The following is a 20,515-nucleotide window of genomic DNA, read 5'->3' as shown; positions in this document are numbered from 1 at the left end:
GGAGATTATTTATGGGCCTTATTTTTATTAATTTGAGCCCAAAATCGATTAAATTGGTAAGAGATTTTATTCGTGGGCAAACAAATTAGTAAGAGAAAGATTTTATACGACTCCATTTTATGTTATAAAATTCTTTTTTACTTATTAATATTCAATCCCGAAAAGATCATTGTAATATTCATTTACGCATTTAATTTAGTTTGAATGATAAATTTGTATTTTACTGTGGTAGTATTTAAAGTTTGCATAAATAGACTATCCGTAGTCATAAAATTTTATATAGTATTATTTTATAAATTAATTTTAAATATAGGAAAAGTGACATTTCAATTAGAAATATGCCAATTAAATAAGACCTACGGAAATATTAAAATATATAACTAGATTTCACGACTAGTCCCGCAGGATCAAAAATCTGTTGAAAATTTATATTTAGGTCGAGATGAAGAAATTGCAAACTTCCAAATGATTGTGAATTTTTAAAACATTTTCAATATTAGTGAAAAACACCAGAATTAGCCCAAAATTTATGGTTTAAGACCAATAAAAATTTTAAAAGTTAAATGATTGAACTAACCATCTATATATATTCTTTACACATGTATTTATACTAAAGTTCACAAATACATTTTCTACTCATGCCTCAATTTAGAGTTTTTTTTTACCATCTCTAAATCAAGGTATATATTTCATCTCTCTCCTTTATCTCCTCTTCTCTTCTCTTTTTCCCTCCATTCCTCCATCCCCCTCTTCGTGCAATTTCCTAATCCTAAACCAAAATATCATTCTTTAGCAATTTCTCTATGTTTTCTTCCCCTTTCTTCGTAATTCAACCACATTTTTTTCCATTTGGTTTCATTCTAATTTTGCCATGCAAGATTCCATGCATGTTTTTTCGTAGATAGAGATGAACGTTGGTGGTCTGTTGGCTTCTGCTGGTGTGAATAGTGTTGTCTGCCTTGGCGTCTTCTCCTTGTATTCTGTGTTGAGAAAACAACCAAGCCTCGTCGCTGTGTACTTTGCGCAAAAGATTGCTCAATCCAAATCCAAACACCACGATCCCTTCTGGCTCGGGAGGCTCGTCCCATCCGCGAGCTGGGTCGTCAAGGCCTGGGACGCAACCGAGGATGAATTGTACGTTGCCGGGGGCGTCGACGCCGTTGTCTTTCTGCGTGCAGTCGTCTTCAGGTCAATATGTGTTCTGTTTGATGGATTATATAAACTTCAATTTTATAAATATTGTAGAGACGACAATGTCATGTGAGATTCACTTTATTTTGTGAGCCATGACAAAATAAAATTATTCTTGGGTAATTTTGGGCCAATTGAATGTCGCAACAAGTTAATCTCGAGTAACTAAACGCTACCAGATTATGCACTATTACTTCTATTATATGTCACATAAAATTTGTTTTGTCATTTAGTCTGTCCAATTGAATCTCTCATAATAAGTTATTCTTGAGTAATAGAACACTCAATATGTGTTTTACTATAATAAATTTTTTAATTATTTGTGCAGTATCAAATTGTGCACTGTGGCATCTATCATATGCTTGGCATTTGTTCTTCCTCTTAATTATTTTGGGAAAGAAAGGCAGCACAAGCACATCAGAGAAGAGCTTTTAACTGTCTTCACCATTGGCAATGTCCAAAGAGGATCAGAATGGTATGGAAACTAATATACATTTATTTAGTCTTACATATATATTCTAATAGTATTATACATGTATCCTAATTATACATTTTTTTTCTTTTTCAGGTTTGGTTTCCATTGTCTTGTATTACATATCATAACTATATGTGCATGTTTCTTTCTTTACTCTGTAAGTACTATTTTTCCTTTTGGCTTTGTAACTAACCAAATAAAGGTCTAAGCAACATTTTAAAATCGGACTGGATTGGCTTGCTCAATCAGTTTGGCTACGTGTTGGTGTGATGTCCGGTCCGATCTAGTCATAACTATCATCATTAGTTTGAACCTTTGCGAACATTTTTAAATGATCTCTTGTGCCTTGTCTAGTTCTAGGGTTTCCTAACCTCCTATCTTACACTCAATCTCACTCGACCGATCCAACCGGTTAAACCTTGAATTGATAACTTCATTGGTCTGATTTCTTAAAAACATTGGGCCTATATTCATCAAAAAATAATAATGTTTCATTGCTTGCCAGGAATTCAAGTACATCATGAAGATGAGATTAAACCACATAAATTCACCTCTTTACCATCCCAGTCAGTTTACAGTAGTTGTCCGAGCAATCCCATGGATAGACCAAGAATCATATAGTGATACTCTAGCCAGATTCTTCACAGATTTCTATGCATCAAGCTACTTATCCCATCAAATGGTTTATGAGAAGAGTGCAATCCAGAAATTGATGGTAAGAATGTTCCAAACATGATTGAATATGTATCTCAACAAATGGTTTATGTTTAATATACACATTATTACATATTTTTAGAGTGATGCTGAGAGGATGTACGAGATTCTCAGAAACATCCACATGGAGAGACGATATGTGAAAAGACTATTGAGATGCGGGTTTTGTGGAAGCCATAATAGTGCTTCACAAGATTTCAGGACACTTTCCGACGAATCTAATAATGTTACTAATGAGAAAACCTTCCTTGACGATTCAGATGTAAGAAAAATATTTGATTTCGAATCAGTTTTGTACTTGTGTATATATATGTAGGACCACATAGATCACAATATTTCCGTAGTATGTAGATTAATTTTCCTGCGCATACTGTTAAATATAAAAATGCATTAACCCTAGAGACCATAAAGTACACAAAATGCATATTAGCCGCCAATTTAGGGTTAAGTCAATATTGTTGTTAATCTAATTTGAACAGTAATCTTTGTGGGAATAATTTTAATTTGCATACTGTGTTGCCTTTGTGTGCCTGTGGTTTAACCTGACTTGGATTTTCCACGTAAATTCTTGGTGGCGTTTGACATTTATTATTACTTTTGTTGCATGTGTCATTTACAACAAATTTCATATAAACAAATCAATGTGATGCATGAAAAACCACATTATTGAATGCCATTATTCACGTCTTACACCAATCCGCTCGCCTTGGGTTCATAGATTCGAGGTGTTTGTGCACGTGCAATTCTTACTAGACCCCAATCTTGCAGCGCACACACAAAAGTTGATTGTGATTCAAATAAAAATCTTTTATCACGAGAATTGTAAGAACTCATACAACGAACCGGTACATAAACACAATAAACCCTATATTAAGCAAAATATGGAAAATTCGCGACAGTGCGAGAGTTTTCATAGTCATACTCACGTTTTGTGTGTGGCTGTGCAGGAGTGTGGAGCAGCACTAGTTTTCTTCAGGACTCGTTATGCTGCGTTGGTTGCATCGGAGGCTCTTCAATCGCAGAACCCCATGGCATGGGTGACCAATGCTGCTCCTGAACCACGTGACGTGTTTTGGGCTAATCTTTGTGTCTCCTACCAAAGCCTTTGGATTCGGAAGATTATAGTTGTCGTCGCCTCCATTTTCTTCGTCACTTTCTTCCTTTTCCCTGTTGTTTTTACACAATCTCTTGTCCATCTTGATAAACTAACAAAGTTGCTACCATTCTTGGAGAAGGCTGTAAAAAGGTACTTACATGTTCTAAACTTTTCTATTTACTCTTTTTATATGTATCCCAACTAGGAAGGAGTAGTTATAATTATTTAATTAGAAGTTATTTATATGCCAAAATATTTACAAAATGCAAACTCTATATATTGTACAAACTCCAAACTATGATATGGACCGTTATAAAGTGTCAATAGATGACAAAATTACTGCAACAAAAAATGTCAACACAACATCAACCGTTGACACTGTATTGTCATTTTTTGTTGATGTTATTTTGTCATCAGTTGATATTTTTTTGACGGTCCAAATCATAGTTCGGAGTTTGTACAATATTTAAAGTTTGCATTTGATTACATCCCATTGAGGATATGTATATATATAATTTATTACTCCCTCCGTCCGCCATTAGGAGTCTCATTCCTTGGTGGCACGGGTTTTAAGAAATCTTAAGAAAAGTGGGTAGAAAAGATTTAGTGGAATATGAGTCTCACTTGTATATATTAGTTTTAGATGAAATGTGAGTGGAATGAGTTAATAGAATGTGGAACCCTATTTCCATTTATGGTAAAAGTGAACATGAACTCCTATTCGCAGACGGACTAAAATGGAAAAACGGGACTCTTATTCGCGAACGGAGGGAGTACTATAAAGTTTATTTATTTTAATCTATTTATTACTAAATGTTCCTTCTCAAATTCCAAAATTTTCTCATATATTCATTTTATCCACAAAATAATAGTCTCATTTTACTGTAAATGGAAGTTTGCAATTAAAAGTCTTGTTTCACTATTCTAAACATCATTACTCGTTCCTAGAGAGGTTCAGTTAGTTTTTTGCATCATAGGTTTCAGTTTGATTCGGGTTAAATACAATCAACAAGTTGAGTTAGTGTTTTTGCATCATAGGTAGGTTTGATAACTTTCATTAAGTATTCAATCGAACCGACCACATACTCACCCCTATACGCTACCATTTTTGCAGGGTGGTTTTGGAGCAGCTGGTGACTGGATATCTACCTAGTGTTATACTAACTTTATTTCTATGCTTGGTTCCGCCGGTGATGTATGTGTTCTCGACGTTGGAGGGTGTGATTTCGCGCAGCGAGAGGAAAAGAAGTGCTTGCATCAAAGTTCTATACTTCGTCATATGGAATGTCTTCTTTGCTAACATCTTAACAGAGGCAGCTATCGACCATTACCAGATCTCAATCCTCAGGCTAGGAGACTACAAAAACATACCTACTTTGCTTGCCAAAGCCGTCCCTACTACGGTCATTCTCATACTAACGTGTAATCCAACTAGTAAGTAGAATCAAGAAAAAACACATTTCTTTTTTCTAACAAATTTCACTTTTTCAGGCAACCTTCTTCATGACATATTGTCTAACATCAGGGTGGGCTAGCTTGGCCTGTGAGTTGATTCAGCCATTCCCTCTCATCTCCAACTTGTTCACTCGATACATTCTGCGAAGCGCTGAAGACTCATACTTTCCATATACATTTCCTTACCACACAGAAGTTCCGAGAGTTCTCTTGTTCGGTCTGCTTGGTATCACTTGCTCCACCTTGGCGCCGTTGATACTTCCATTCGTGCTTGTCTACTTCATGCTCGCATTCCTCGTGTACCGCAACCAAATACTTAATGTATATGTGACTGACTACGACAGCGGCGGCCAGTATTGGCCGATTATTCACAACACAACAATCTTCTCCCTCGTCCTGATGCAGGTCATTGCTCTCGGAGTCTTTGGGATAAAAGACGCGCCGGGGCCTTCCACGTTTACTTTCCCTCTCATCGTTGTGACTCTCCTTTTTAATCAGTTCTGCAGGCAGAGGTTTCTGTCAGTCTTCTTCAGAACTCCGGCTAAGGTAATTGCATTCTTTTTGTAGGGTTAATATTTCGTGTGTTAAGATATTCCCACCTAGAAAAATATGAAATAAAAGATGGTACATATGCCATTTCCTTTAAAAATAAAAACAATTTCTAGTTTTGTGGACTCATTTTCCATTAACAATACTTCAATCATTAACAACTCATGTCGTTTCAAAAGTTTTATTTTAAAAAGAAGGGGTTTGTATCAACTTAAATGTACATAATATGGTTTTGGAAACAAATTAGTATGCTTTAATTAATGAATATGATTGTACAGTGTACCTAGCCCTTGTAAAATCTAAGGGTTTGATTATGATTGAAATGTTTTCTCACTCTTTGTATTTCTTTCATGTAGAGTGTTATTGAGATGGACCGTAGAGACGAACAAAGCGGGCAAATGGCAGAAATCCATCAGAGCTTGCTAACTGCTTACACTCAGTACTATTCAAACAGTGGGAACAAGAACAAAGATATGATTAATAGAACTGATGCTGAACTTGATGAAACTGAGACGTTAGACATTTCTCATGCTTAAGATTGACAATGATCATGATGATGAATTTTGAGTTCGGAATTTCCTTACAATAATCTCGGTTGGAGATCCGCTGCTAACTATGTTGGTATATATTACAGTGATCATTCCGCTGCTAAAATTTGTTGGTAAAACGTGAGTTTTTTTTTGTAGCGAGGGGCTTAAGTCCCTCTTTGCTTCTATGTGTGATAGTCAGGTTGTATATATGTAATATCTCTACCTAACTCTTTTACTTTAGTACATCTTGAATCCATTCTCATTTTTTATAGATATATTTTGTAACTGGTAATTTAGAGAAACGTATATATTATTTCGAATTGAAGGTTTTTTTTTGTGTTTGAACTTTTAAGGGTTGATCGAATGGCCTTATCTATAAAGCATGTCATGATCTCTATATGATGGGATAGTGATCAATTGCATAATTATATCTTAATACATAACTAAAGATTAAATCTAAAAAGTGGAAGAATAAAATTGGATGAATTTAGAAAACGCGGAGTTCCAATGGCTACTTTTTGTTAGAACTAGCCTATGTTTTAGCCTTCAAAACTAATTTATCGTCTTTGAGAATTGGATTATGAGATGAAATTACTAAACCATCCTTTAGCTTTTCTACCCTCAGTTTGTGCAGATATTATGGAGTACTATTCTATTTTTATATCAATCATAAACTTTAAACTAAGCTATCAAACACACTAATCTTCCGTCCCCTAAAAATATAAATTCTTTTCTTTTTAGTCCATCCTCTAAAAATAAAAACTTTCAATTCAAGGAAACTTCTATCTTTTGAATAAAGTAGGACCTATGTTTTTTTACTAATACACCTTTTTTTATCTCTTACTTTACCTACTTTAGATTAAAATTTGTCCTTTTTCAAAAAAAATTATTTTTGGGGAGGAATGAGTATAACACATGTCATATTCATTACTTTAGCTAGCCAAAATATGGATTGTGCACCAAACGATTATTTTAGCTAGCCAAGATATGGATTGTGTACCAAACGATGGACTATGTAAGAAATTAATGTGCTTCGTAATTATATTGGGCCTTCAAATGATGTTATAACAGAGTTTGGACTTCGATCGGGCCCACGCAATTGTGAAGAGGCATGACACGAGTGACTCCCCAACAATTTTTGTTTTATCTCATAATTATAATTTTGAAGTTAGTGTATGCTCTTAAACACAATAATTTAATTACATGGAAATAAGGAACATTACAGTTTTTGTGCTACTTTCCAGATTACAACAGTACTAGTATCTAATTATTCATTTTTATTTTCATAAGTATGTATTTAAAACAAATGAAATCTAATATCACAAACCTTATAGGAGTAATTATTTATAATTAAAAAAAAGAGAGGAAAAAGAGGAACTCATCAGATCAGAGGATAGTGCAAAAGGAGGAAGAGGCGCCGGAATCTGCGGCCACGGCGGAGGAATCGACGCCGGGCAAAGCCTTGCAGTTGCAGTGTTGACCTTCCGGAATTCGTTTGTGCACCGCCGGAACGTGGCGGCCGCAGCCGCCCCAGCTAGTTTTGCCGCAACTGGAGCACTTGCTTTCGTAACACATCTTTAATCTTTCTCTTCTTCCCTTTCTTTCTCTCCGTCTCCTCTCCCAATCTGTGCGTGTATATATATTAGAGTATATTTCAAATTATATTCTTGAAAAATAGGGGTTTACATCAAGTCATTTTCAACTTTTTTTTATTCCATTTTACGCATACTTAGCTTGAATTATGTTACTCCCCTATTATTTTCTTAACTAAAATTTTCATTTATTAATTTTCTAATAATATTAATTTATACAAAATATAATGTACATATATATAAATAATAAATAATTAAAATAGTACTCCGTGCATGTAAATTTTAAATGTTAGATTAGAAAATGCAAGCTATGAATTTAGATTAATTATGTTGTAAAGTAATTCAGAGCTATAATTGGAATTTTGAAGGACGTTATTGACGATTTTCTAAAGATTTGTAATGATATAATTTGAAGATTAAGGTCTAATGGCTTAATTTAAAGTTCATTCTATATATTAATATTAAATTTTAGCTGCATTAATTGATTGACGAACAAAACGATGGCCGAACGGCTTGCATTTATTATAAATTGAAGATTGAATCGGTTGTGTTGTTGGATCGTTGATTTCAATGAATTACTAATGGTTTATATTCCCACTGATAGACATCTTTATTTAAATATCAATGCCTATGGTTCATAAATATATTATGTTCCTATGGATATCAAAGACTAAATTGTCTGACTTTTTTTTTGAAATTCGATCATTGTTTCAAAAAGTTCAGTTTTTTTTTCTTTTGCAATTACTCTACGGCAAAAATCAAACTCGATCTGATCGTTTAAGTGCAATATATAATTATTGATCTATTTTGTAAGATTTAGCTCGTTAATATTGCAGTTCACATATGATTTTAATACTATCATACTATATTATAATTGCACCAAAAATTTTGACATAAGATACTATTTGAAATGAAAACTAAACCTCATAAGTAAAATTTTACTTCATTGGAGTAATTTTTTTTGGCAATCTTCCATAAATACTATACATTCTTTTTTATGTGATGGAATTGAATATTAATCAAATTACTTGTTATTCGGTCGAAATTGTCTTTATCTAGTTACGGCTATATAAAGATACAATAATTAGTGTATTTGGCTAAAAAGTAATGTACTTATATTAAGAAGAATTTTTATAATACTCATAAATATTACTAGTACATGACTTACCTATAACATTGAAGAGTAGACTGAATCTGTAGTGCTTAAGATACACAATTATTTCAACATTTAAACACCAATAATACAGATACATTTCACCAAGAAACATCAGAAGAAAAAAAACACTTAAATTAACACAACTAGCAACAATAGCAACAAGAAATACAAGATTAATCAGCTGTCAAATTGCTACCAATTACCAAACCAGTAGCATCAGCTCTCTTGCAAATTTCCAGAGATTTATATAACTAACCACAAGGCAGAGGCAGCGGTACTACCACGAACGACATCGTCACGGCCCCAATCTGTAAGGCCCATCACCCATGTAATGGCCTTCCATGTAAAGACCTGCTGCAGCATGTGGGTGCTGCAGCCCATCCATCACCATGAACTGCATATCTTCAGACGGCTTCCAATGCCGTTTCCTTTGGTTTATGAACCAGTTGTTTATCTGCTTCTGGTCCAACCCTGTTGACTCTGCCAGGGCCAGCTTCTCCGACTCCTGCACCAACATTCAAATTCAACACGGTGATATGATGATGACAGTGATCAAAGCATTTGCATATGTATGTATACATACCGAAGGATAAGGCCACTTGTAGTGCAACTCCCACCAGCTGAGGAGCTTTTGCCTCGCGTCTTTGGGGAGTTTCCCTTTCTTCTTCTTCTTCGAGAGCTCCTGCTTGAGGCTGCTCAGGTATCCGCTGTACTTCTTCAGGAGGTGGTTCTTCAGCTCCCGGTCTTCTGCTCTCGGATCTAGCTCTGCAACTTCTGTCTCGATGCCACTGTCCTCGTGCTCTTCTTCGGACGAACCATTTCCCTCGTATTTCTCCTCTTTTGTGTCCAAACCAAAGAAACACATGTTGGGAACATTTCATTGTATTACGAATAGCATGTGAAAAAGTGTGTGCAATATTCCATATGTGAATGAACACAAAACTATATTTATAATGAAGCTAGTGTATTTGTTAAAAGAATGGCAGTATTGTCAAATCAGATTCGACAACGCAAGATCAGCTTCAATTGGATGAACACAAAACTATATTTATAATTTAAAAAGTCACCATGATGTTAAAGTACGAACTATATTTTTATAGTAGTATTTGTAAATTCAAATTAAATAAGTCACCATGATGTTAAAGTACGAACTAAGAAATCACTAATAGATCCCAGTTCAAATTATAATTTAAGAATAACCTTATGTACATTTCTGCAGCACATATTATGTATGCAATATACAATTTGTAACGATGAATAGAGAGTTTAATAGACATTGTCCATTAGTGGTAAAAAAGGACGAAACGAAAGGTTATAGCTGTTAATATTATCAACTAAGGGCATTTTTCAGTTTTTTCCGTGAACTTCAAAACAATCAATTAAATCACAAACTTTTGAGTTTTGTGGAATTTTTCCATGATGGGTTTTCTGGAATAATATCCATGTAGATTTATCGGCGTGCCACATCTGCTAAATTTCACCGAAAAAGGACGGATCGGTTCAGGTTGGGAAAATTACACAAATACAAGTTTTTAATTTAATTGACTATTTTAAGATCATGGAAAAAATCAAAAAGTGCTATAAGTTGGTGTTATTACCCCATGAAACAACATAGGGCACAGACACACAGCTTATCAATGGCAGTGCACTATCAGTGTTTAAAAAAAAACTTCACTATAGTATTTACAGTGAGATTTTAAGGGAAGCTCACAGTAATATTAACATACGTTATACAGTAGCTAAATATAAAAATATCAAAATATAGAGGCAATTATAATGAAATCTCTGTGAATTCCAGTAGTTAAATATCCATTTCAGAAAAAGGGAAACCAAGAAATTGCTGTTTATATACTCCTTTGAATCAAGAAAGGAAACATGGATTATTTACGCCCTCGTGATTAGGGTTTTATCTTTTTGTTTTATTGCAAAAGATAGAAATACATAAATAAATAAACTCAATATTGGCACTCGTGAATAAAGCGTTGGAAAATGATTGTATCAGTCAATGTTTTTGTCTTCTGGAAAAATAGTAAACAGTCAGTAAATTGATGAAAGGTGTGATTCCTTGCACACAGACACACACACACACACAGACACACACATCACAGAGAGAGAAAAGAGAGAGTCAAACACAATTCGGATAGTGAGCAGTTTCAACTACCAGTTTTGTACTGCACAACAAAAATCTGGGCAATATTTATCACTGGATATATCTGAGCACCAATTAAACTCCACTAAATTTGTGTGTGTGTGTGTGTGAGAGAGAGAGAGAGAGAGAGAGAGAGTACCTGTAGTGTTTTTGGTGAGTAAATTGAGCTGCTTCTCAATGCGTCGCATGAACTCCATAGCTTCATGAATCGGCTTCGTCAGCTCCTCTCTATACTTCACCAACATATCATAATACGCTTCCTAAAATTCACAATCAAAATTAATTACGCACAATTTCAAAATTTATAAATCAAATTATACATGTAGAGAGGGGGGGGGGGGAATTCACCATGAATTGGTCGAGTTCCGGATCCTTCGAGACGTTTCTACGGGTCGCCGCCGCAGCCCGCTGGCTCGCCTCAAACTCCTGCCGCACCGCCGCCAGCCGTGCCACCACATCCGGCGGCGCTCCCACCTAATTAAAAAAAATTAGGTTTAGGCAGTTGAAACACTATGCATGTATCTCTCTCTAGAGAGAGAAAGAGAGATCTAACCTTTTGGCAGTCCATATAAGCATCCAAAAGGCTCGAATACTGAGGGTGAGCGATGATTTTTGCTTTAATAGACTCAGCTTCGCCGGAATCGTGGTTCTCCTGCCCCCGATCGTGGCGGCGGCGGTGGTCCTCCACCGCAGCCGGAGTAATCGCGGAGTATTGGAACCTCGAAGAGTGATTTCTCGATTCAATTTTGACCGGCTGCTGCTGCTTCGTCTCCGATTGATCGTAGCAATCCGGTGATTGGAGATGGAAGGAGCTGCTTCTTCCGTAAACAGAAGAATCTCCGTACAGAAAATTGCACCTCGAATTCGAGTTCCCGCTCATCTCGTGATTGTACTCCTCCATTACACTGAATTGCAGATCAGAAACGGTAAAATCGAGAAGAAGATGGAAGAAACCCTAGAAGCTAGCGAGGATTAATAATCTCTACTGCTTTTTCATCAGAAAAAATAGTGAATCGGAACTCTCTAGGAGTTTTTTAGCGTTGTACTACTGTAGCAGCATGGAGATGAAGTGCGGCGGAGGGAGGGTGGAGATGAGGAGCGGCGGTGGTTGACGAGGTGGAGATTTTTTTAGTGAAATTGGGAAAATTATTGGAAGGCAAAGAAGATAGTACCGCTTTGAAAGCAGCTATTGACAACTGAAGCAGTTTATTTTAGTAGTCCCTAATACGAGTCGTTGTTTGACCGGGCACGAGTTTTAAGAAAGGTAAAGAAAGGTTGGTTGAAAAAAGTTAGTGGAATGTGGGACCCACTTTTTTATATTGATTTTATAATAAAATGTGAGTGGAGTGAGTTAGTGGAATGTGGGAACTACTACCATTTATGGTAAAAATGAAGAGTGACTCTTAATGTGGGACGACCCAAAAAGGAAATTAGCGACTCTTATTCGGGGACGGAGGGAGTATTTTTTTTCCTTTTTCCCATTTATTTTCAACTGGTTTATTATGACATCATAACATTCGAAATTTTAATGAATGATTTAAGACTAGTTAGTTTCGAGAATAACATGAGACTGGAATGGATAAAAGTAGAAAAACATTTGTGGAATTGTGACTATCAGTCTCATTCATTAATTACACCTAGATGAATTAATATTATGATTGACAATATAAACAATGTTTTGGTGTAGTTTTGAGTTTTTAGTGGACTGATATACTGATTAGATTGTTTAAAGAGAATAAACTTTTAGTTTATCAAAGTATAGGAGTAGAACATTAATTTATTTGATTAGATAAATAAGAATGTTTTGATTATTATAAAATAAAGCGATATGGTGCGTGACAAAACTTCAGTTGATTAGACATCTGTGTTTATAGTTCCAAAGAATACTAGTAGTATAATTTTTCAACCTGTGTACACTCAATATTCATTTAGTTTAAGATTTTACAGAGTTCCATGATGATTTTCTTACTGTGAATGTGATTAAATTAAGCTTAATGTTACCTTCTCATCATATGGATTAAATCATGATTTAGCAATGTCTAATGCGACTATTTCAAGTGAAGTTGGTGGTGGTATCCAAGCTGGATTTGCCTATATGAAAAAAATGTTGATCCTCTACATTTTTATCATTTACGTAGAGATTTGAAGCGGCGTTATTTTTATCATTTTAATCAATATTATGTTCCTTTATTAAATTTGAATCATTGGCTTCTGATTTGTAGGGCTTCAATATTTGTGTTAGTATGCCTTGAAATTGTATAGTTTGCCGCTAGTCGAATGGGCCACTGGCCCAACGCTATAATATATTTCTGTTTTAGGTCTTAATTGTCTTATTGGGTCTAGTCCGTCGTCTGTGTGCCTATTTATATTGAAGTAGGGCACATAACTATGTACTCTGAAAATAATCTGAATACAATCTATTTTCCGTTTCTGTCCGTGGATGTAGCCAACACAACGTTGGTGAACCACGTAAAATCTGTGTCTCTTTACGTTTCTGTTTGTCTCGATTACACCATTGCTCTATTATGTCACAACAATTTGAAGTTCATACTATATTCTTTCTAATAGAAATGCAATTCGGAACTCACCACTATGTGGAAGCCGGATTAATGTTCGCAACTACCTACCATAATTCAACAATCGTTAATTTAGAGTATCTTCAATCATTTACACTAAACTCAAACCCATATTAATGAAAATGTCACATCAAATATGATTTTACTACAACTATTTACACTAAACTCAAACTTAAAGAATATTCTTTATAGTATGCATTTTTTACTCACAAAATTTGAAAATATTTTGGGTTTGAGTTTAGTGTAAATCTAAAGATATGTATTTTTTTTCCAAAAAATAAAAAATAAGATTGATTTTGGAGTACTATTGGACCTAATTACCTATCTCATTTTAGGTTTAGGTTTTAGTGTACCCTTGGAGATGGTCTTAGACTTTAGCGGTTTGAACTTTCTTATGGGAAATTATGAATTGTATGAAATTTACAATTTAATTTGCAATTTAATTTGCACGGTGCAAACTTGAATTTATCAAGAATCAAGTTATGATTTACATAAATTAAGATTTTATAGTCCTTTGTTTAAACATTCATACAACGTACTTAAAGATATTCATATACACATGTACAGAAGATGACTAGAAGTCTTGTGCTTATGGGAAATATTTTGTAACTAAATTTTGGTTAGACCATCCACAACGCGTCTCGCGCCGGGCTCGCGTCTCGTCTCGGAGAGACGAGACCCCCGCGAGACGCATTGCAGCGGCCGTCTCGTCTCCAGCTCGCGACCGGCTCGTCGCGTAGCTCGTCTCGGAGAGACACGAGACGAGCTGTCTCGCCACGCGCCCGAGACACGTGGCACGTCCCCATGCGTGCGTGACGCCCACTCGCTGGCCCGCGAGTGGGCGTCGTCACTGATGACGCAATAATTCATTTTTTTTAAAAAAAAAATCGATTTTTAATAAAAAAAAAATTTTTTTTTTTTTCAAACGGTAATATTACCGTTAAATATTTATTTTCATTTTTTAAATTTTTAATTTTTTTACTCTATAAATAATTCTATTCCATACTCATTTCAAACACAAACACACATCTATTCCTCTCAAATCCTCTCTATCACTCCAATTTCCATCTTCAATCAACTCAAACAAATGGATCCTTTTGAGCAAATGCGTCAATTAATGGAACAATCACTCGAAGAAGATCGACGACGAGAGGCGGAGGAAGCCGCACCACCCCCACGACGCTCCCGGAAGTACATCAATCGGAACCGGGAGGAAGCCGCCGCACGGTTAGTACGCGACTACTTCTGCGATAACCCGATTTGGGGAGATACCTATTTCCGTCGCCGTTTCCGCATGCGGAAACCGCTATTTCTCCACATAGCGAATACTTTGGCGGCCAGGGAGGAGTTCTTCCGAGAAGGGTTCGACGCGGTCGGTCGTCCCAGCCACACGACGCTGCAGAAATGTACTGCAGCCATCCGGCAGCTTGCGACTGGACAAACGGCCGACATATTCGACGAATACCTGCACATCGGAGACAGTACTGGGCGCTTGTGCTTGCTCAACTTCTGCAGAGGCGTCCGGGCAGCCTTCAGTGACGAATTTCTCCGGAGGCCAACCACGGAGGATTGTCAGTTCCTCCTCAACCTGCACGAACAAGTGCACGGATTCCCCGGGATGCTTGGCAGTGTCGATTGCATGCACTGGCAATGGAAGAATTGCCCGGTGGCTTGGAGGGGTTCCTACACGAGCGGCCACAAAGGCACCCACCCAACCGTTGTACTCGAGGCCGTTGCCGACTACCGACTTTGGATCTGGCACGCGTACTTCGGGGTCCCTGGCTCGAACAACGACGTAAACGTGCTCCAACAGTCCGACCTCTTTACCGAAGTTTTGGATGGTAAAGCGCCGGCCATCAACTTCGTCGCCAACAACCGACGGTATAAAATGGGGTACTATCTCGCCGACGGCATCTACCCGAAGTGGCCGACCTTCGTGAAGACGTGCGGCAGGCCAGCGAACCCAAAGCAGGCTCTTTTTGCGCAGAAGCAGGAGGCTACGCGCAAGGATGTGGAGAGGGCGTTCGGGGTTCTCCAAGCGCGCTTCAACATCATCAAAGCCCCGGCTCGTTCGTGGTTCATGGAGAGCATGGTCGACATCATGTATACGTGCATAATCTTGCACAACATGATTGTCCGAGACGAAGGACCCGATGCCGGAAATTGGTTCGACCCCGAATCCCCCGGAAGCTCAACTGCAAGTAGTCCGCCGCGAAGTGGAGCGCATCCATCTATACAAGAACGGTTGGCTATTCGGGCAAGGACACGCGACTCTAGCGCCCACACCCAACTCCAAGAGGATCTAATTGAGCACATTTGGGAAAACTTTGGCGGAGAATATTAAATTATGTCATTTTTATTTTTTTAGAATTTTAATTATGTCTTCGCTTTTTTAATGTTAAGTTGTAATATTGTTTTAATTTTAATAAAGTGTGTTTGTTTAAATTGAATTGGGTTTTAAAAAAAATTATAAATTAAATTGAATGAATAGTAATTAAGAGACGGTATAGAGACGGTTAAGAGACGGAGCGTTGCAGCCTCCGTCTCTTAGTTAAGAGATGGAGGAAAAAAGGACAGTGGGGCCCTCAAATAGTGCTCAAATAGTAGTTAAGAGACGGTTTAAGAGACGGTATAGAGACAGCGTTGTGGATGGCCTTAGTCGTTTAAATTTACATAAATGGAATATAGTGGCGAGATGCAGTTATTTGGACCCATTGGAACAAGAGGTGACATTTCCTATCATTTCATTGCTCCCTTTTATCAGCTTTATTTTGTATCACTTCTCTTCTCCATCAATTATACAACGCATTTCCAACTGCTAACCTTTCTTTGAGATGACACCCCCATGTTTTCTTGTCAATCTCTCTCTCACCACACAACCATATTTTTCATGGAGATTAATGCTTTTCAACAATTATAATAGTACATCTTCACATACCATTACCAGAGGTGTAATGCAATCAACCCTAATCTCAAAATTAAGTTTAAGTTAGATTTGCTGAAAGTTCAACTCCAAGTAAGTACGTTGTTTAAATTTAGATTTGTTCTAAGCTACGTATTTACCGCCGCTAAAGATATAAAATATTAAATTAATTATTTTATATTGAAATTATTGAGCTTCTTTAATCTATAGTCATAAAAAAAACTAGTATTTCATGTATATGAAATGAATTTTAAGCTACTACCACCAACTATATATAACAAGACGTTATTTGCTTGTCGGCGTTTAGCATTTCGTCATAGATAGATAGTCAATAATATAAATTATACTCATAAATTCACTAATAAACTGTACTTATTAGTTAAATTAATACAACAATATTATTTTACGTCAATAACACGGATCAGAAGTTGGGGTTAGACCGTTAGAGTTGTGCAAACACAATCATATTTCAGTACTCCATCCGTCCCCAAAGAATATACATTTTGGTTTCGACACGGGTTTTAATGTAAAATTGAGAAAGTAAGAGAAAGGTAGAGAGAAAAAGTAATTAAAGTATTGTTAGTGGAGAATGAGTCCCACCTAATTAGAGTGAAAAAAGTTTCCAAAAGTGGAAAGTGCATATTCATGTGGGAATTACTAAAAATGAAAGAGTGCATAATCTTGTGGGACGGAGGGAGTAATTGTAAACAAAAATATTATTTTAATATTAAAATGATTATTCTAATACAAAAAATTAGGATTATAAAATAAATAATGTTGTATATATGTCGAAAAAATGTTATTGCAGAAATGTGCCTAAAAAGCCGCTTGAATAATCTTGATAAATTCATTGCATCAAAATTTAAGGACTAATTAAGTTGATTTTTTTGTTATTAAAATGATAGACGATAGTATAGTACTGTAGTTTAATTCATATTGAAAGATTTCCTTTCTACACAGGTCGAATTCTTTATTTTTAATATAAATCAAGGTCAAAGGAGATACTTTGCATCTTTCCAAAAACTAACAAAGCAAAGAGTACTAATTATAAGCATCTACCAAGAATCCAACGATACAACTGGCTAATACAACAGTAAAATGATACGTGGTTTAGCAAATACTATTACTTTTTTTAAAAAAAATCTCTCTCAAATTAATATAAATGTTTTATAAAATTCTGTAAGTATGACTTATCCATTTTCTGATTTTGTAATAAAAGAATACTCCTCCTTATTGATGACAATAAAAAAAAATTCTAATTGGAATTATTTTAAAATAAAATAATTAGTGGGAGTGGGTACAGTCAGATGAAATACAGAGGGGAGAGTGGTGCAGAGAGAGAAATGGTAGTGGATCCCACCTTACAAGCGTGGAGCGCGCGAAAACAGCGCGGGAGCTGTCCCCCATCTCACGTACAAGACAATTCCAACACCATCTTTTCTATAATTAGGGAGTCCACCATGGTGGCCCTTGAAGGCCACTAAAGTTGGCCCGGTCATGAAATGTGGCTCTCCATAGCCCTCCACAATGTTAAATAAACAAAAACAACAAGGGCCACGAAATGTGGCCTTCTCCAAAAAAAAATTAATTTGTTTACTTTTTTTAATTATATTTTTTAATCTAACTACAACAAATTTAATTAGCCTAATAATTTAGAAAATAAACATGACTTAATAAAAAAGCGAATTAAAGATAAATTTTAGTCGTATTATAGATAGAGGAAAATTATACAACTATTTTCGTCGTATTATAGATAGAGGAAAACCGAACCCCGATTGTTGGCGAACCACGTTCCTCTGCTGATGGGAGGATGACTGAACCCGGTATTGCGGTGATTGTGGACTCCACATCTGATTTGGGAAGTTGTCGTATCCCGAGTCTCCATACCCCGGGGAATCACCATCTCCACCTTGTATCTTTGGTAGGATTTTAATTAGGGTTTTGAAGTGTTCAAGTGTAAAATGGAGTGGAAAAATGGAAATGGAAATGGTAGGATTTATAAAAGAATTTTCGAAAATTAAAAAAAAAAAAAAATTCGCGGCCCAGCCGCCGTTTCGTGGCTCCCTGCAGTGGTGGGCCGCGGCTTACATGGCTCAGCCGCGTGAAGGCCGCGGCCACGGCTCTCTTGTGGCTCTCGCCCTCAGCCGCGATTCGTGGCTCTCTGCAGTGGGGGCCGCGCACCCGAGCCCCGGGCCGCGGCTCCCCCACTGTGGACACTCTTATTATCCCTCAAAACATTAGACTATTAGAGCATCCCAACCCTTGGGGACGGGCCGCAATGAGCGAGTCTCGGCCCGGGCCATGCGTTAAACAGAGGAGATTTGCGGCCTAAGACGGTCTCGGTGCCGCAGTTGTGTCTCGTGGCCGCTCCCGGGGTCCGGCCTGGCACATGGTTTAGCGAGACAGGATGTGACGCGATGCGGTCCGGCCCTACTTTATATGGGGTTCGGGCAGGGCCGGAACTTCAATTTTTTTTATTTTTTATTTTTTAATTCGAAAGTTTATCTATAAATACCCCTCCATCCATTTTCATTTTTATTCAACTTCATTTCTCTCCCTCTCACACTATAAAATTCAAAAAATGACTCTTCGTCATGAAGGTCAACGAGTAATCGAAGCTCAAATGGCCGGAATGTTAGAGACGGCGATGCCCGCAATCCAAGAAGAAATCAACAACGAGGTGGAACGCTACCAAGTTGCTATTCAAGCGTGGAACGAACCGAGACCGTGAACAAGCTGGTTTGCGGCTTTTCACGGATTATTTCTCTAGAGATCCTCGATGGAGTGATCAGATGTTCCGCCGTCGGTTCCAGATGCGGAGGCCTCTGTTCCTGCGCATTGTCAATGCAGTTGTTGCTCGTGACTCGTATTTCATGCAAAGCGTCGATGCTGCCAGACTCTAAAGTATATCGACTTTGCATAAATGCACATCCGCCCTAAGCCAACTCGCTTACGGAACGATTGCAGATATGTTTGATGAGTACCTCCACGTGAGCGAGCAAACTGGACGCGATTGTCTCGCTAGATTCTGTCGGGCAGTGGTTGAAGCATTTAAGGATACATACTTGAGAAAGCCAACGACCGACGATGTTCGCAAGTTGGTGAACATGCACGAGCAGACCCACGGCTTCCCGGGGATGCTGGGAAGCATCGACTGTATGCACTGGTAGTGGAAGAATTGTCCAACTTGGAACAAGGGCACACATCCAATAATTGTGGATATGGCATGCCTACTTTGGTGTCGCTGGGTCGAACAACGACCTCAATGTGTTGAACGAGTCTCCATTGTTCAACGACTTGTATGTCGGGCAAGCGCCGAACGTAGAGTTCACGGCCAACAACCGTCAGTACAGTATGGGGTACTATCTGGCAGATGGGATCTACCCTGGATGGCCCGTGTTCGTGAAGACCATCACATGTCCGACAACGGATAGGAGGGCATTGTTTGCCCAAAAGCAAGAGGCGGCTCGGAAAGATGTGGAGCGTGCATTCGGAGTCCTCCAAGCACGGTGGGCTATGGTGAAGGGAGCGGCCCGTAGTTGGTACCGTCCACTGATCGCCGACATCATGTATGCATGTATCATAATGCATAACATGATCGTTGAGGACGAGAGAGAAAATGTCACTTTGTGGAGCGACGATCCGCTCTCCAGCACCAGCAGTAGCTACACTGTCACCGACCCGCCCGTGCAGGGTATTCCTCCCGACGTGCTCAATGTCATGGCCCGTTCAGCGGCGATGCGCCAAGAAGAACTGCACACTCGCCTCCAAGCGGATCTAATTGAAGATTTGGACACGCACCAACATTTTCCAGCATTGACTTTATGTTTTAATGTTTTTTTTTTGTTTTGGGAATTTTTAAATTTCAATGTTGTAATTTTCTATTTTTCGACTGAACAATGATTTTTTCCGGTTTTAATTGTTCAACTTATTCTATTTTACGAGTAAAATAGGATGGAGTTGTGAATAATGCAATTTAATAGTTGTGGCCCGGGTTGGAGCCTACAGGGTTAGAGGAGTTGTGGCCTGGGACTCAAGTTTCAGGGAATGATGACGTGGAGGGGACTTGGGGCCTGAATTTAGGATGAGGTTGGGGATGCTCTCAGTAC

The 20,515-nt window shown here is 37.6% G+C and overlaps 2 protein-coding genes across 2 annotated transcripts; one reads left to right on the top strand and one right to left on the bottom strand.

Annotated features, from left to right (window-relative positions):
• Window positions 1-907: 907 nt before the first annotated feature.
• Window positions 908-7,723, top strand: LOC121792798 (CSC1-like protein RXW8). Its single transcript, XM_042190895.1, has 9 exons — window positions 908-1,188; window positions 1,520-1,666; window positions 1,760-1,823; window positions 2,172-2,381; window positions 2,463-2,669; window positions 3,328-3,626; window positions 4,591-4,879; window positions 4,968-5,477; window positions 5,837-7,723. Exons 1-9 carry the CDS (start codon window positions 908-910, stop codon window positions 6,014-6,016), a joined length of 2,187 nt encoding a protein of 728 aa, XP_042046829.1. The 3' UTR covers window positions 6,017-7,723.
• A 1,032-nt stretch (window positions 7,724-8,755) lies between these two features.
• Window positions 8,756-12,100, bottom strand: LOC121792799 (homeotic protein knotted-1-like). Its single transcript, XM_042190896.1, has 5 exons — window positions 11,461-12,100; window positions 11,256-11,381; window positions 11,047-11,167; window positions 9,342-9,595; window positions 8,756-9,263 (listed from the first exon to the last, which is right to left on the bottom strand). Exons 1-5 carry the CDS (start codon window positions 11,806-11,808, stop codon window positions 9,054-9,056), a joined length of 1,059 nt encoding a protein of 352 aa, XP_042046830.1. The 5' UTR covers window positions 11,809-12,100; the 3' UTR covers window positions 8,756-9,053.
• Between the last annotated feature and the right edge of the window lie 8,415 nt (window positions 12,101-20,515).

This window comes from Salvia splendens, chromosome 2, assembly GCF_004379255.2.
Source record: "Salvia splendens isolate huo1 chromosome 2, SspV2, whole genome shotgun sequence".
Classification (NCBI taxonomy): Eukaryota; Viridiplantae; Streptophyta; class Magnoliopsida; order Lamiales; family Lamiaceae; genus Salvia; species Salvia splendens.
The sequence above is the reverse complement of the archived record's forward strand: the minus strand, read 5'-3'. Positions and strand labels throughout refer to the sequence as shown.

Bases quoted from the DNA above. Each gene is read 5' to 3' on its own strand.
- LOC121792798 (XM_042190895.1), top strand. From the start codon at position 908: ATGAACGTTGGTGGTCTGTTGGCTTCTGCTGGTGTGAATAGTGTTGTC. The intron at 2,382-2,462 runs GTAAGAATGTTC...ACATATTTTTAG, and splicing joins GTGCAATCCAGAAATTGATG to AGTGATGCTGAGAGGATGTA. The intron at 3,627-4,590 runs GTACTTACATGT...CCATTTTTGCAG, and splicing joins TTGGAGAAGGCTGTAAAAAG to GGTGGTTTTGGAGCAGCTGG.
- LOC121792799 (XM_042190896.1), bottom strand. From the start codon at position 11,808: ATGGAGGAGTACAATCACGAGATGAGCGGGAACTCGAATTCGAGGTGC. The intron at 9,596-11,046 runs GTACTCTCTCTC...TGGACACAAAAG, and splicing joins ACTCACCAAAAACACTACAG to AGGAGAAATACGAGGGAAAT. The intron at 9,264-9,341 runs GTATGTATACAT...ATGTTGGTGCAG, and splicing joins ACAAGTGGCCTTATCCTTCG to GAGTCGGAGAAGCTGGCCCT.